At 37.7% G+C, this 13,341-nt stretch overlaps 1 protein-coding gene across 1 annotated transcript in view; it reads left to right on the plus strand.

Moving 5' to 3' along the window:
• CALCR (calcitonin receptor) overlaps positions 1–7,802 on the plus strand; it is a 123,024-nt gene extending 115,222 nt beyond the window's left edge. The window contains exon 14 of the mRNA XM_074340733.2: positions 5,721–7,802. Coding sequence (XP_074196834.1) covers positions 5,721–5,975 — 255 coding nt within the window. The 3' untranslated portion in view covers positions 5,976–7,802. The remainder of the gene's footprint in view (positions 1–5,720) is intronic.
• Positions 7,803–13,341: the final 5,539 nt, after the last annotated feature.

Consider the following 13,341-nt stretch of genomic DNA (forward strand, 5'->3'; position numbering starts at 1 on the left):
TCTATTCTGACCTGATTTTCATTTTTACAAATATATATAAACTGAGGCTCAAATATACCAACCTTACACAGTGGGTTTATAATAGAACCAGGTTCAATGATTTTGTCTTCAAACCATCAGACCAAGGCTCTATTTCTTAAAGTTGGCAGTAAATAAATTGTCATCATCAGGGGGAACTCTAAAGTGACCTGTGCCAATTGCTTTCATAACAGGTGATGAATTTATATAGTAATTCAAAACTTTGTATGTTATGCTATCTATCCCCTTGGCAACTCCTAACATTTCTAATGCTTCCGAAGTAATGAGCATCTCCTTGTTTTTCGTGTGTTTTTTCAAATGGGCTCAATATCCTTATTCCCGGTTCAAAGCAGCATTAGGCTCTACCTGTAGAATTGTAGGAGATAACTGCCGTTTTTAAAGTATAATTATTGAAGTGTCTTTTACACGCGGTAAGGGCCTATTCTAATATGTGTAGTTTACAAATTGAAGCAGATTGCCGTCTCCACAAAAAAGGATAGTTTATAATTTTAGAATACAATTATAGGGGGCTATGAACATTTCTGTAGCAATAATTTTAAAAAATTAAAATAGACTTCAAACCCTTTGGCCTCATACTGGGCTGGGTACTTCATTAATATGCATGGTACTGCAGTTGGGATTATTTTAAAAGGACAGGTGAAAAGAAGCAAAGTCTTCCCTTTTTTTTCCGCTGAGCATTTTTACAAACTCACTTTAAACTTAGTACTGTCTCTGCTGGATACCATTAAATATCTGAGTAAGTTTCAGTTATAAGGACAATTCTTCAACATGGCATTTGGTGGTTCCTAGATTATAAACCTGGCATTAAAGAACCTACATTTAATAAACAGTACAACCCAAATAAAGCCACGCCATCTCTTGGCTGTTCTCAACAGGAAAATACATTGTATAGAAATCCAAATCCAAATTCCAAAAGAGAATTGGAAAGCAATTTAAATATTTACTAGACTCTTGAAGATGAGTTAAAGGAGAAATTTCATTGCATGGCAAAAAAGTAAAATTTACTCATGTTTTATCTGAAAATATAACACAGTGGAGATGTGTTTTCCCAGATATATTCATCTTTTGGTTTCATATCAGTCCTTTCTGATATAATCAGCCTAGTCTCTCTTTAATTCTGTAGCTCTCCCTACTGCACAGATTGCAAAGCAAAAGCCCAGAAACTAGTCAGGGAAGCACAGGGTCTTCTCGGGGAGTGATGTGCAGGATGAGGGGAGCAGTGGAAGGAGAAAGTATGAACTACTTAGACACCAATACCTTTAATAAATGCACTTGTACTGGAAAATATATTCCTAGGGATGAACTCCCCACTGAGTGTTTTCTTCCTTTTTCCCCAAAGATCCAACAACACCCTTTTCTCCGTGCAAACCACAATGGGAAGAAAACTCTTTTCATTTGCACTAGCATCAGATAATTCACAGGAAGTGAGAAGCCCAGGCTGTAGAGCATTCTTTGTGGAGACCTAGTTTAGAATGTATGGGAGACAATTGAGATCAGAAACTACGTGTGTAGTTGAGAGTTTTTATTTTCCTAGCACCACCATCCTCAAATAAAAAAATGACAAAAGAGTTTCATTTTAATCTAGATTTGAGGTCAGTATCCTGTCATAATAACAGTACAGTACAATAATAATAGCAGTGGCCTCCTTGTGCGGTACTTAAAGCTTAGAAGTCACTTTGATATATCCTGTAACAAGTTAATCCTTCAAACATCTAGGTAAGGTAGAAGAGTTATAGTAAAGAACGGAGTCTCAGAGAAGTTAACTATCATGCTCAAGATGTATGACTAATGTGGGCAGAGTCGGTTTCTTGACCATGAGTTCAGTACTTTTTTTTTTCATGGCATCACATGAAATCCAGTGAAATGATCTCATAGGTCGAACAGGAATGGAAAGGTGGTGTGATGTTCTCTCCTGCCCAGATGGTTGCGGTATTACAGTGTTTGATTCTGATAATTTCCAATAGTAGCAACCCATTGGCGCTCAAGAGCAATTCCCAGAAACGCATATCTTGGCATGAGAGATCCAGTGACAGTGGTAGGTGATCTAACGTCCAGTGCTTACGATTTGCCTCACGGAGGAATTCAAAACCCATGATTCTAAGTCTTATATCAAAACTCAGGGTTTCATATTTGCATGAAAGAAAACTTTGGTTTCTCCTCAGGCTCGCTGTAGATGTGTTCAGCACCCTCACCCTAATACCACTGGACCCCAACGCACTCATTATAATACAGTCATGGATGATCATTGTCTGCACTGAAAGAGTCATGAACTCATTCTAGAATGGATGTTGACAACCAGTCAACAAATATTTGTTGAATTACCTGTTCTGTGCCAAACAGCATGACAGGTTCTGGACAAACAAAGATGAATAGGACATGGTTCCTGCTCTTAAGGATGTCAGCGTGCAGGAGGAGAGAGACATACTAAATCATTACAACAAAATGTAGTAAGAACGATAATGAATATGTGGACAAATGCAACAAAAGCACAGGAAAGAGACTCCTAACTCTGTACGAAGGGTCAAGAAAAGTTTCCTGGGGATGACAGCAGAATTAAGTCCTGCAAAGGGAGTTTTAGCATTGGCAAAGGGTGGGTGAGGGGCATTCCAGGCAGAGGGGACAGAGAGGGTAGAGACCTGATGGGACGAAACAATAAACCTGGTAGGGAGAAATAAGCAATGTGTTACTTGGGGAAAATAAAGATCAAGGCAATAGGTAGCTAAGAACCACCTTGGCAGAGAGAAGAGACACTTCAGGTGAATTTTCTACTCCTCCCACCAACAGCATCTCTGTGTCTGGTGTTCCAGTGCTTTCACTGGACACTAAATCCCTCCTTCATGCACCTGACCGAGTGACTGAAATGGAAGCATTTTGGGTAAACAGCTAAAGGACAAAACCCTCAGACTAAGCCTTCAGGTCATTTTTGATGTGGATTGAATTCCTTCTCCTGAAGAGAATAACCCTGACCAAGTTCAGCCCATGTGGAATATGTCACCCTTTGCTATCTTGAATGGCAATGGCTGAGTGCAAAAAGCCAAAGTGTGTGAAGGCGTACATCGTTTTGATTAGAAAGAGTAGAAGGGTTGAATCTTTCACACTTTGTCTTCTCCCTGTGTCTTGACCTCTAGACAAAAATGTCTCACAATGTCAACAGTCAGTGCTCAGGTATTTAGCGCTAGATGTAGAAAATCTGTCTTAATTGATTTTCCTCTTCACTGTTCCATTCTTCCTCACTTCTCTCTCTTCCGTTCCTCCAATCCACTGTTTTCTCTTTAGCATTATTATAGCTTATATCTGTACCTCATCTAGTTAACATGCCCAGATAACCATAGGAGGCAAAACACTTACACGAATCAATTTTCAACCAGTAAATAGCCCTAATAAAGAACTCAGCCAGACAGGAGCCTGAAAGTGCTAGATGATAATAATAAGGGAGATATTTGACTCTCTCAAATTCAGTCACACTGACTGGAAAATCCTTGGGGGTCAGTGTGGGGAGAGAATAAGAGCAAAAGAAGGGAACTGTTTTCACTGTGCACAAGCACCACACTAGATGATTTAAATAACCTCACTAAATCTTACCAATAGCTCTTTGAATTACTGTTATGTTCCCCTTTTTATAAAGGAGAAAACTCTTAAGTTAAAGAAATAAACATGGAGCAAGCAAACTGGGACTCAAACCCAAAGAGCACAGTCTTTGGCGCATAATCTCACACACTCGATGCCATCATCCTGCCTGTGCCATGACCACAAAAGACAAATCCTATTTTCAATTCAGTGCTAAACTTAATGGTCAGCTCTCTATGGTGGATGCTGTGGCCGAGAAGCATGTGACTGAAGAGCCACGAGCCTCCCCTGCAATTGTGGCTCCGCCATGTTTCTGTTATCTGACCAGGGACATATTGCATCACCTCAGCCATGTCTATAAAGTGAAGAGAACAGTCGTGCTGTTGTGAGCATGAAAAAAGTTAATACTAATCAAGTGTTTGGACCACAGCACCTGGGAAGCCCACAACAAATAGTAGCTAAACTGTCATGCAATTCGATGTTTCCCTGTGTGTCTTTTGTCAGCACAAAGTTCAGCTGCATGGCACACAGCTCACTCATGGCCCTTAATGTTTCTTTCTTTGTCTCTTCTAAAGAAAATTACATATAAAGTGCTTTGCACCCAAGCAATCATCACTTCCAAAACAAACAAACAAACAAACAAACGGAAGGCAGACTTTGTTGTTGCCTCAGTAGTTTAGAAAGACTAGTATTCCAAGTGATTCAATGACCAAAGTATTCTGATTGCCATTTGTCATCTTAAGCTTTCCAGCTGGTCTGTTTTGTGTAGATGAATCTATCCAGCTACAGTTTCACACTCTCTTGACTTGTTTTTCAATGAGTCATTAGACTGTTTTTCCTTTTCTGAGTTAAAATATTTAAAATTATATGACAAACACTAATAATTACCTGGAGAGTGATTAGTACCCTACCACATATAGAAAAAAATGTATTTGCCACAGAAACATTTAGTCTTCTTAATCATGCATGTAACTTTGTAAAAATAGGTTGTGTTATTGTTTATATCGCCTTTCAGATTCATACAAATGTAAAGTAGATAAAATGGCTCTCCATAATCAAGTCGTTACGTGCTTTATCTCACGTCATATTATTTCCAGATTCTCCCGTATGTGCCCCATAATGTTTAGGTATTATATTCAAATTTGGCAGCAAAACAAAGGATGTATTAATAAATTAATGCAACTATTTTGTATATAAGCTTGTCTTGTATACTGAGCACTAGAACCTTTCAGAAATATAAAGCAGACATTGTAGCAATAATATCTTGTTTTATCATTTTGTTCAGCTCTAGAGAAAAGCAAGAAGTTTAGGAAACAATAGAAAGGATTAACTTAACTACTAAATTGAACCCAAGTCTGTAAAAAAGCAGAGCTAGACAAGTAAATTTAATGACTGTGGTGGTGTTTTCAGTTGTGGTTATTGTACTTTTCATATTCAGAGTTCCCTGACTCTAGCCTCTTCTCCACTCTTGTGTTCAACATAAAGTTTATAATATTTATAAAGCAAGTTTGTTAAGTTTATGTATTAGAAGTCTTTCAACAGAAAGAGATTGAAGTTTTATTTTTAAAAGTTTGTCACTCCATTCACCAGAGTGTTCTCTGGCACACCCCATCTCAAGCCATGTTGATAAAGGAAAAGCAACAGTATGAGACCGTTATCATACAATCCAGAACTGTGCTACAGTTTACATTTATATGTTCATGACCAATAATGTAGAGATTTAGATAAAAGTTTCTGCCTAATCAGAGGTGGTAGCCGATAAAAAAAAACAAAAAAAAACTTTCTGGCTCTTTCTCTCTGATATGACATGTGTGTCATATTGAGTGGGAAAGGAAATCAAATTTCATTCATTGGCTGTCAGAGCTAAAGAAGAAACCTTTGCACACAATAGCAAGGAACCTTGCCAAAGGTAGTGCAGGCAAGTAACTCCATTCTCCAGTTTGCAAATCTCCCAAGATGGTGTGTTCCATGGCCAAAGAGTCTACCGCGCAGCCCCTTAGATCAGAGTTATAAATTCAACCAATCTCTGATAAGTTCCAAGAATTGTGTTCATAAACTTGGCTCGAGTCATTTCTGACAATTATATGAAAACAAGACTCTCTTTTCTCTTGTAGGTCCAAACCACCGTGAAGCGCCACTGGGCCCAGATTAAATTCCAGTGGGAGCAGCGCCGGGAGAGCCGCAACCCCCGGCGCCCCAATTTTCATGCTGCAGCTGCAGCTGCAGCGGCCGCCGAGGCTGAGGCGGGCGATATCCCCATCTACATCTGCCACCAGGAGCCCAGGAACATCGAGCCCGCCATCATCCTGGGCGAGGAGGGTGCTGAGGTCATCCCTATGGAAATCATCGAGCAGGAGTCATGCGCTTAAATGTGAAGCAAATAGAGCTTTGTGATATCTGAGCCGTCATGTCCTGGGAAAATGACCAACCATGCGTTTCAAGTGACCCCCATCCTCCCAGGAGCTAAACATCATTTGTGAAGAATTATTAAGTGATTTTGTCCATAGTGAATCTGAAGAAAGTTCTTCTTGGTACTATTGCTATGGGAGACAGTCTAAGGAATGGAGTCTCCCACTGCCACACTTGTAAATTCCATCTTTCATTCAGAACTGAAATGCAGGTGTAATGCAAGCAAAGTATCCAAGAAAAACACAATTAAATTGACCTAGTTCAAATACAGGGTGCTCCTTGTTAATCTTGAGCCATTTATACCTTTGAAAAATTAAAATCACTGTCAATGTTTTTCTTTTTAACTCTAAACTTTGAATTCAAATATTTCTGTATTTGGCTATGGATCTGAGTTTTAATTTTTTTTTATTTCAATCAATTGTGAGGCTGCTCACATGTTTTACCATCCACACATATAAATCATGCAAATTGCAACATGACCTCTGCAAGACAAGTGGCTTTCTAATATAGAGATGACTAAGAATGTGGGGATAAAGACCTGCATTTGGCAGGAAGATGTAATGCTTTGAATGAAAAAGAAATTTAGAGTCAATTTGATCGAAACATTAAATGGGCCAATTTGTTCATTGTATGCTCAGGCTGGTTTTGGATACCCCTGTCCACTGGGCAGCCCTAACTGCTGTAAGGAACCGGTTTTCATGTTAAATGTGCTTTGGTCACTGACATTTATAAATTGGGAGGTCACAGAATCCTTCGCTAAATTTTTCACAAAACTGCCGAAAACATAATTCATAGTGGAAGAGAATACTCTTTACAGAGTTTTCTACTTTCCTAAGCTCCAGGATTTATAAAGCAAACCACTCCAAAATTTATAAAGCAGATTACCTCTTGCCCTTGGGTGCTATCTAGCAGTAAAAGATAAATTTACGACTGGTAATTAAAAGACTCCATATAAGTCCATTAACTGCCTTCCACCCAGCTTCAAAGCTGAACAAGATCTCCGTCTTTCCCAGGAAGATTCATTAGGGCTAATTAGAAATCAGTTTGTAGTTGACCTCTTGTTAGCTGCTATTAGCAAAACCAGAGGGGGTAAAAATGTAACCACCAGAAATTTAACCATACACCAAGTCATTTAAAATAAAAGTAGTTTCTCATTAAAATCTTCCTCAGTATAAAATCTTCAAAAATCCCTGAATCAATCAGTATCATGACTAGCACATGAAATTAATTTGTGGATTTTCCACAGCAATCGGTTACCATTACTTAATTTATATGCTAAATGAGGAGATACATTGAAGCCCTCCAAATCTCAAAACTCTCATCTATGTCATCTTATGCCACTGGCTTTCAGAAATGATTCAGTTGAGGAAAGACAAAAAAAAAAAAAAAAATTGATTTGTTCTGCTTATATATTTATTGCACCCCCTCCTCCCCAAAAAATATATATATATATTCTTTCAGAAAATATTTTGGATACTAAAGTAGTTTAAGTCTCCTTTACTGACTGTAAAGGAGGAGTTAAAGAGAAGGTATTTTTCCAATCACAGTGTTTATGTAGTGATGTTTCTATTTTTGTTTACAAACATGGAAAACAGTGTATTCCTGGCAGCTCTGGTACAAATGTGATAATATATTGCTGAAATATTCTAGATGTTATTGAGCTAATATAGTAGGGGCTGGAGAAAACAAAATAGCTTACTATAGAATTGTGCATAGTGCCAAAATTATGTGAAATGCTTATGCTATGTATATGTATAAATTAATACAGAGTATGTTATAAGCAAAAAGGTGTATATTTGCATATTTTTCTAAAGAAATATATTCTTCATCTTTCCATGCATTCATCTCGTCTCCTGTTCATTCCATGCTCTTTTCCATTTCAGTCATTGGATGCTAACATCCCATCTGGCTTGTACTGCAGGAGGGAGAGATAATCCAAAAAATGTAGGTTAGAAAACCATGTGCAAAAACATTACGGTTATTTTCTTTGTCAGTTTAACCGTCTTCAGTCTTCGGCTTGACTATAGCCCATGGCACAGTTTCATACCCTGGATAACACAAAAACCACATATAACTATCGATATCTATTGTGTAAGTTTGGGGAGCACAGCAAAGAAAGCTAGGGCAAGAAAATATCACATCCTTTTCTCGTTCTTGTTCTTGTTTTTTAAATGTATTCTGGGACCAGACTTGAACTGTCCAACATCACACCAGATCATTCGAATTGTTAAAATCATGGATTTTTAATATAGTTTGAGAGAGAGACTAAAGCTAAATAAAAGGCAACTAATGAAGTATCATTAGAATGCATACAGGCCACTATTGGAAATATTTTTATATCTGGAAAGCCTGAAGTGGAAAAAATAAGGATTACATGAGAACTTTTCCAGAAAGGACACTAAGGGCCACATCTTTCCCTGTACACTCCAGTGGGAGATACAGATAGATACTATTGCCCTTGCGAGCTTAAAGAACAAAAGTAATTTCCCATCATACCATAAAATCTGATTCTTCTTTTAGGATTTTTATTAAAAATATAGCTAACATACAATGTTGTATTAGTTTCAGGTGTATACAGTAGTTATTCAACATTTATACACCTAAAGAAGTGATCACCATAAGTCCAGTAACCATCTAATATCATACCACGCTATCACAGTATTATGGACTATATTCCCCATGCTGTCCATTACATCCTCATGACTTGTTTGTCTTATACCTGGAAATTTGGACCTCTTATTCCCCTTCACTTTTCCCCGCTTTAAAATTTTTCAATTATACTTGACATTCAATATTAGTTTATATTAATTTCAGGTGCACAGCATAGTGGTTAGACATTTACATAATTTAAGAAGTGGTCCCCCTGACTAGTCAAGTACCCACGTAGCACTATACATAGTTATTACCATATTATTGACTATATTCCCTATGCTTTACTTTATATCCTTGTGACTATTTTATAACTACTAATTTGTACTTCTTAATCCCTTCACCTTTGTCACCCTGCCTCCAATCCCTCTCCCACCTATCACCCTGATAAATCTAGTACCCACCTGACACCATACATAGTTATTACAATATTATTGACTATATTCCTTATGCTATGTGGATAGATATTATTACTCTTGTGATCTTGAAGAACAAAAGTAACTTCCCCATCATACCATAAAATCAGCTTTTCAAGATGGGAACTTGAACTCACGTGGTCAGCTGTCCACCTGCTTTGATCCCTACTACAAAGTGATCCAAACTAGGCTTTTGGGTGCACATGGATATCATGGGTCCTGAGGAGGGAAAAATGGCGGAGAAGACCTGACAAAAACACTATCATCATGGAGCTTCAATTCTTCTCATTCATTCCTTCATTCATTATCATTGATTCAATAGATGCTTCCTATACGTTTCATTCAGCTATACAACAAATATTTGTTAATAGTATTTATCATGGCAAAGTTCCTTTGCAGTGATGGCTGCTTCTTTCCTGTGTCAATGGTAACAATCAAAACCTGCTAAGTGAACCATTAACCTAAAACCATAATCACTGATATGGGTGTGGAAGAACAAAGTGCCACATGTGGTTGGATGTGGCAGCTAAGTGTGATCTTTCCTCTTCATTAGCACTGGATGGGACAGCCTGGTTATAAGAAACATTCTCAGAACAAGACCTCTGCATAAAGGCTTAGCGAGGACTTATTTTCTTGACAACGAGGTCTAAAATGGGGATTCTTCCACTGCCTAGATTACAGTTCAACTGCTTATCAGAATTTTAAATGAGCTTATTCACAAAAAGGGGAGATAAGAAGCCATATTTAAAAAAGCAATCAGATATACTCAGAAGTAAATTTCATTTGTTATTTTGAGAAAGGAGGCAAGATTTCTCACTACTAACCGAAGCTTAGTAAACTTGATCTTACTAAACTAATCCACAGATAACTTGTGTGGGGTGGGGGCATTAGAGGAACAATAACTGAAAGCATAAAGAGAAAGGATGATAATGTGTGTGTGTGAGAACAAAGGAAGGTAGAAAACTGACATCTGAAAATTAAGAACTAAAGATATTTCTGGTTTGTTTTTTTCTGAGCATAGAATTAACTTCTGTTTAATATATATGAATAATCTGAAACATGAAAGGAGAGAAAAGAGCCACTGAAACTGGAAACTAACTTAGGTCAGGAAGGTTTTCTAACATTGTTATCTTCCTCCATTTGGATTCGCAAGGCTCTCTGAAAGATTTCAGAGATTTTTCCATTATCTTAGCATTGACCAGACAGTTTCCTAGGTCACTGATTAGTGTCCATTTTCCATTTACAGAAATCCAATGTCTTCTATCTAACTTTCCAGAAGACCTCCCACTGAGACTCAAATTGTACCCTCACTCTTTGCCGATTGACCAGCAATGCCACAGCATGTCACTGCAGTCTCCTTTACTTAAAAGACTTATTACCTTATTTTAATTTGAAGAAATTGCTTCCAAATAAAATCTCAGAGTTTTACTAGTGAAGTGCTGAATAGAAATTCAATAAAACCAGTTAAGATGTCTTTGATGAAAAAATAAATAAAGAAAAGAAAAGAACCTTCAGAATAGATCAGGAAATCTGTCTCCATCTGCCCCTGCCAGGCTGGCTGATCAAAGCTAACATACCCGCCTCTCATACAGAGACCCTACACTTAAACATACACCCAGCAGCAAACTCTCAAAATCTTTGCACAGCAGGGTAGGTGGTTAGCCTCAGGCCAGCAAGTATTTCCCTGGATATAGCACTTCTCCACCGCACTCATGCAGCACAACTTCTGTCCATTGTAATCACAAGAGGGATACTATGGAGCTTAACGTTGTAGAGGACATCCCTTAAATAGAGATAATTTGGGAAGGAAAAAAGAAAGGAACACCAATCCTCGAAACACTGCAGTCAATATAGACCTATAGACATTAGTTTACTTACTCTTTATAACAACCAAAACTAGTTTTATCCCCCATTTGAGTTGTGAGAAAACGAAGTGGAAGCTGAGTAACGCGTCCCTCACAGCCACACAGTTGGTAAGTGACTGAGCTAGGATCTGAAGCAAGAGTGCCTAATACCTCTGCTTTTTAAATCACCATCTTTGTCTGCCCTGCTATACCATCCTGCCCCTCAAAGCAAAACTGTTCCGCCTTTTAACTCTAAAGAATACCAGAGAGTTGTCTCCTGGTGGTAGAGAGGACAGAAGTTGTTCGCAAATATGAGGGGTCTTCAGGTGTGATTTATCTTTCTATAGTTTGAAAGGATTTCTTTTTATAGTGATGACTTCTTTCTCTAGCCAGGGAGTTTTTCACACATAGTGTTGGTTTGCAGTTCTCCATTTCCAATGGGGTCCTCATGCAAATATTTGGGAGACAAAACATATATTGGGGAACATTCCATGGTCTCCCTGTGGACACATCTGGCCGAATTTGAGGCCTGTTGAAGAGCTGGGTAAGAGTAGGCAGGGCTGTTCTTGTACTGTTTGTAGTAAGACTCCCACGTACTGGTTATTAAGAATTGAGTCCTGAATAGACAAGATGGTGAGAACCATGAATATTCATTCACCCATTTGACTATGTGCCATGTGATGAAGCAAAATGGAGAGAGGAGAAAGAAGAGGCACTGAGAGTGTAGGGCCAGCTGAGACGGCAAACTACTTAGGGCTACTGGCTCCCTCCCCAGATACCGACCCTGGAGAAGCTCCAGAAGCGGAGGCATCACATGCATTCCGGCATTAGTAATTAATGAAAAACAGGGCACACACAAAAAGAAATACACAAAAATAAGAAAGTCTAGGCTTTTGAGCCAGTGTGTATTATGAGGAGGGGTCTTAAGATGTACGAAATAAGTGTTAATATAAGATTAATTATAGTAAATTGGTCAAAGCCACCAATTAAAAACAGAGAATCTCATGTTGGATTAAAATATTGAAGCCCAACAATGTATAGGAAATGAAAGACACAGCTAAGACAAAAACAGAAAAAGAGAGAGAGAGAGAGAGAGAGAGAGAGAGAGAGAGAGAGAGAGAGAGAAGAAAAAGAAAAAAAAAGATTGAAAATGGATGGGAAAATTTATGACAGGGAAATATGAACAAAAAAAAGTGAGTTTCTCTCAATATCTGTCTAAATAGAATTTAAGACAAAAAAATCATAAAGGCTAGAAAGGAAATTATAACTAGTAAAAAGGAATGATTAATCAAGAAGATCATAACCATCATAATCTCATACGCATCTTAGAATACAGCTTCAAAATACATCAAGCAACAGTGAGAGAACTTCAGGAAGAAATAGATGATCTATCAATTGTAGTTGAAGATTTTAACACACTGTCTCAGAATCTGATAGATCATACAAACAAAATATTAGAAGTGCTATAAAATATCTGAAAAACACAAATATCAAACTCAAGTTAATCAAAATATATCAAACTCTATGATCAATAAACAGGAAACATGCATTCCTTTTACATACACATAGAGTGTTTACAAACACAGCCACATTTAAGACCATAAAGGAAACCTCCATTAATTCCAAGGTATTAATACCATTCAAAAGATCTCTGACCATAGTGCAATAAAATTAGAAATTAATAACAAAATTATAGTTGAAACAATCTGATGTTGGAAACAATAAGCATTTCTATATAAATCTTACTTTTAAAAAAATTTAAAAAATATAGAATGGTGACTGTTTTATATTAGTGTCATATTAGTTTTAACTATTAAGCCTAGTTAAAGAAAGCATCACATCTTTAAATATATGGGACACGCCTAAGGCAGTTTCCTTGAAGGACACTAAAATTCAGATGTATTTATCTAAGAAACAAAAAGGTGAACAACAGAGTAAAAGAAAAAATAAAGCACAAGAAGAAAATGTTATGCGAAAAATTAGCTTGATGCAATGGTATCCTCCAAGTATACTGTCAGGCACGCTATCTCAGAGGCCATGGCCCAGAATGGTTCATAGACTAAATCAAGATGCTTAAATCATGCAGTTTATTTAATCAACTGAAAATACTCAGTGAGAAGACTGGGGAAGAAGATGGGGTAAGTTAGCCACATGTAGGATGAAGTACTAACAGGGTGAACTAACCACATTACTGGAATGCTTAAGTACAGTGTTTACATGTCCTCTCTGGGCCACATATTCCCTGCTAAAGGTGTGGATGTGTGGACTAGAGTTAAGGTTTGAGCAATGGACACAGAAGGTGGAAGATGCCTAGAGCCAACCTATGGTACTTGCTCTTATCAGAGAGAGACACGAGGCTAAGTACTCATGGCTACTGTTGTAGCTTGCTAATTATCATAATTAACAGCTACGCGTTT

The sequence above is a fragment of the Rhinolophus sinicus genome, chromosome 4 (assembly GCF_057876585.1).
Source record: "Rhinolophus sinicus isolate RSI-liver-muscle chromosome 4, RSI-T2T, whole genome shotgun sequence".
Taxonomy (NCBI): domain Eukaryota; kingdom Metazoa; phylum Chordata; class Mammalia; order Chiroptera; family Rhinolophidae; genus Rhinolophus; species Rhinolophus sinicus.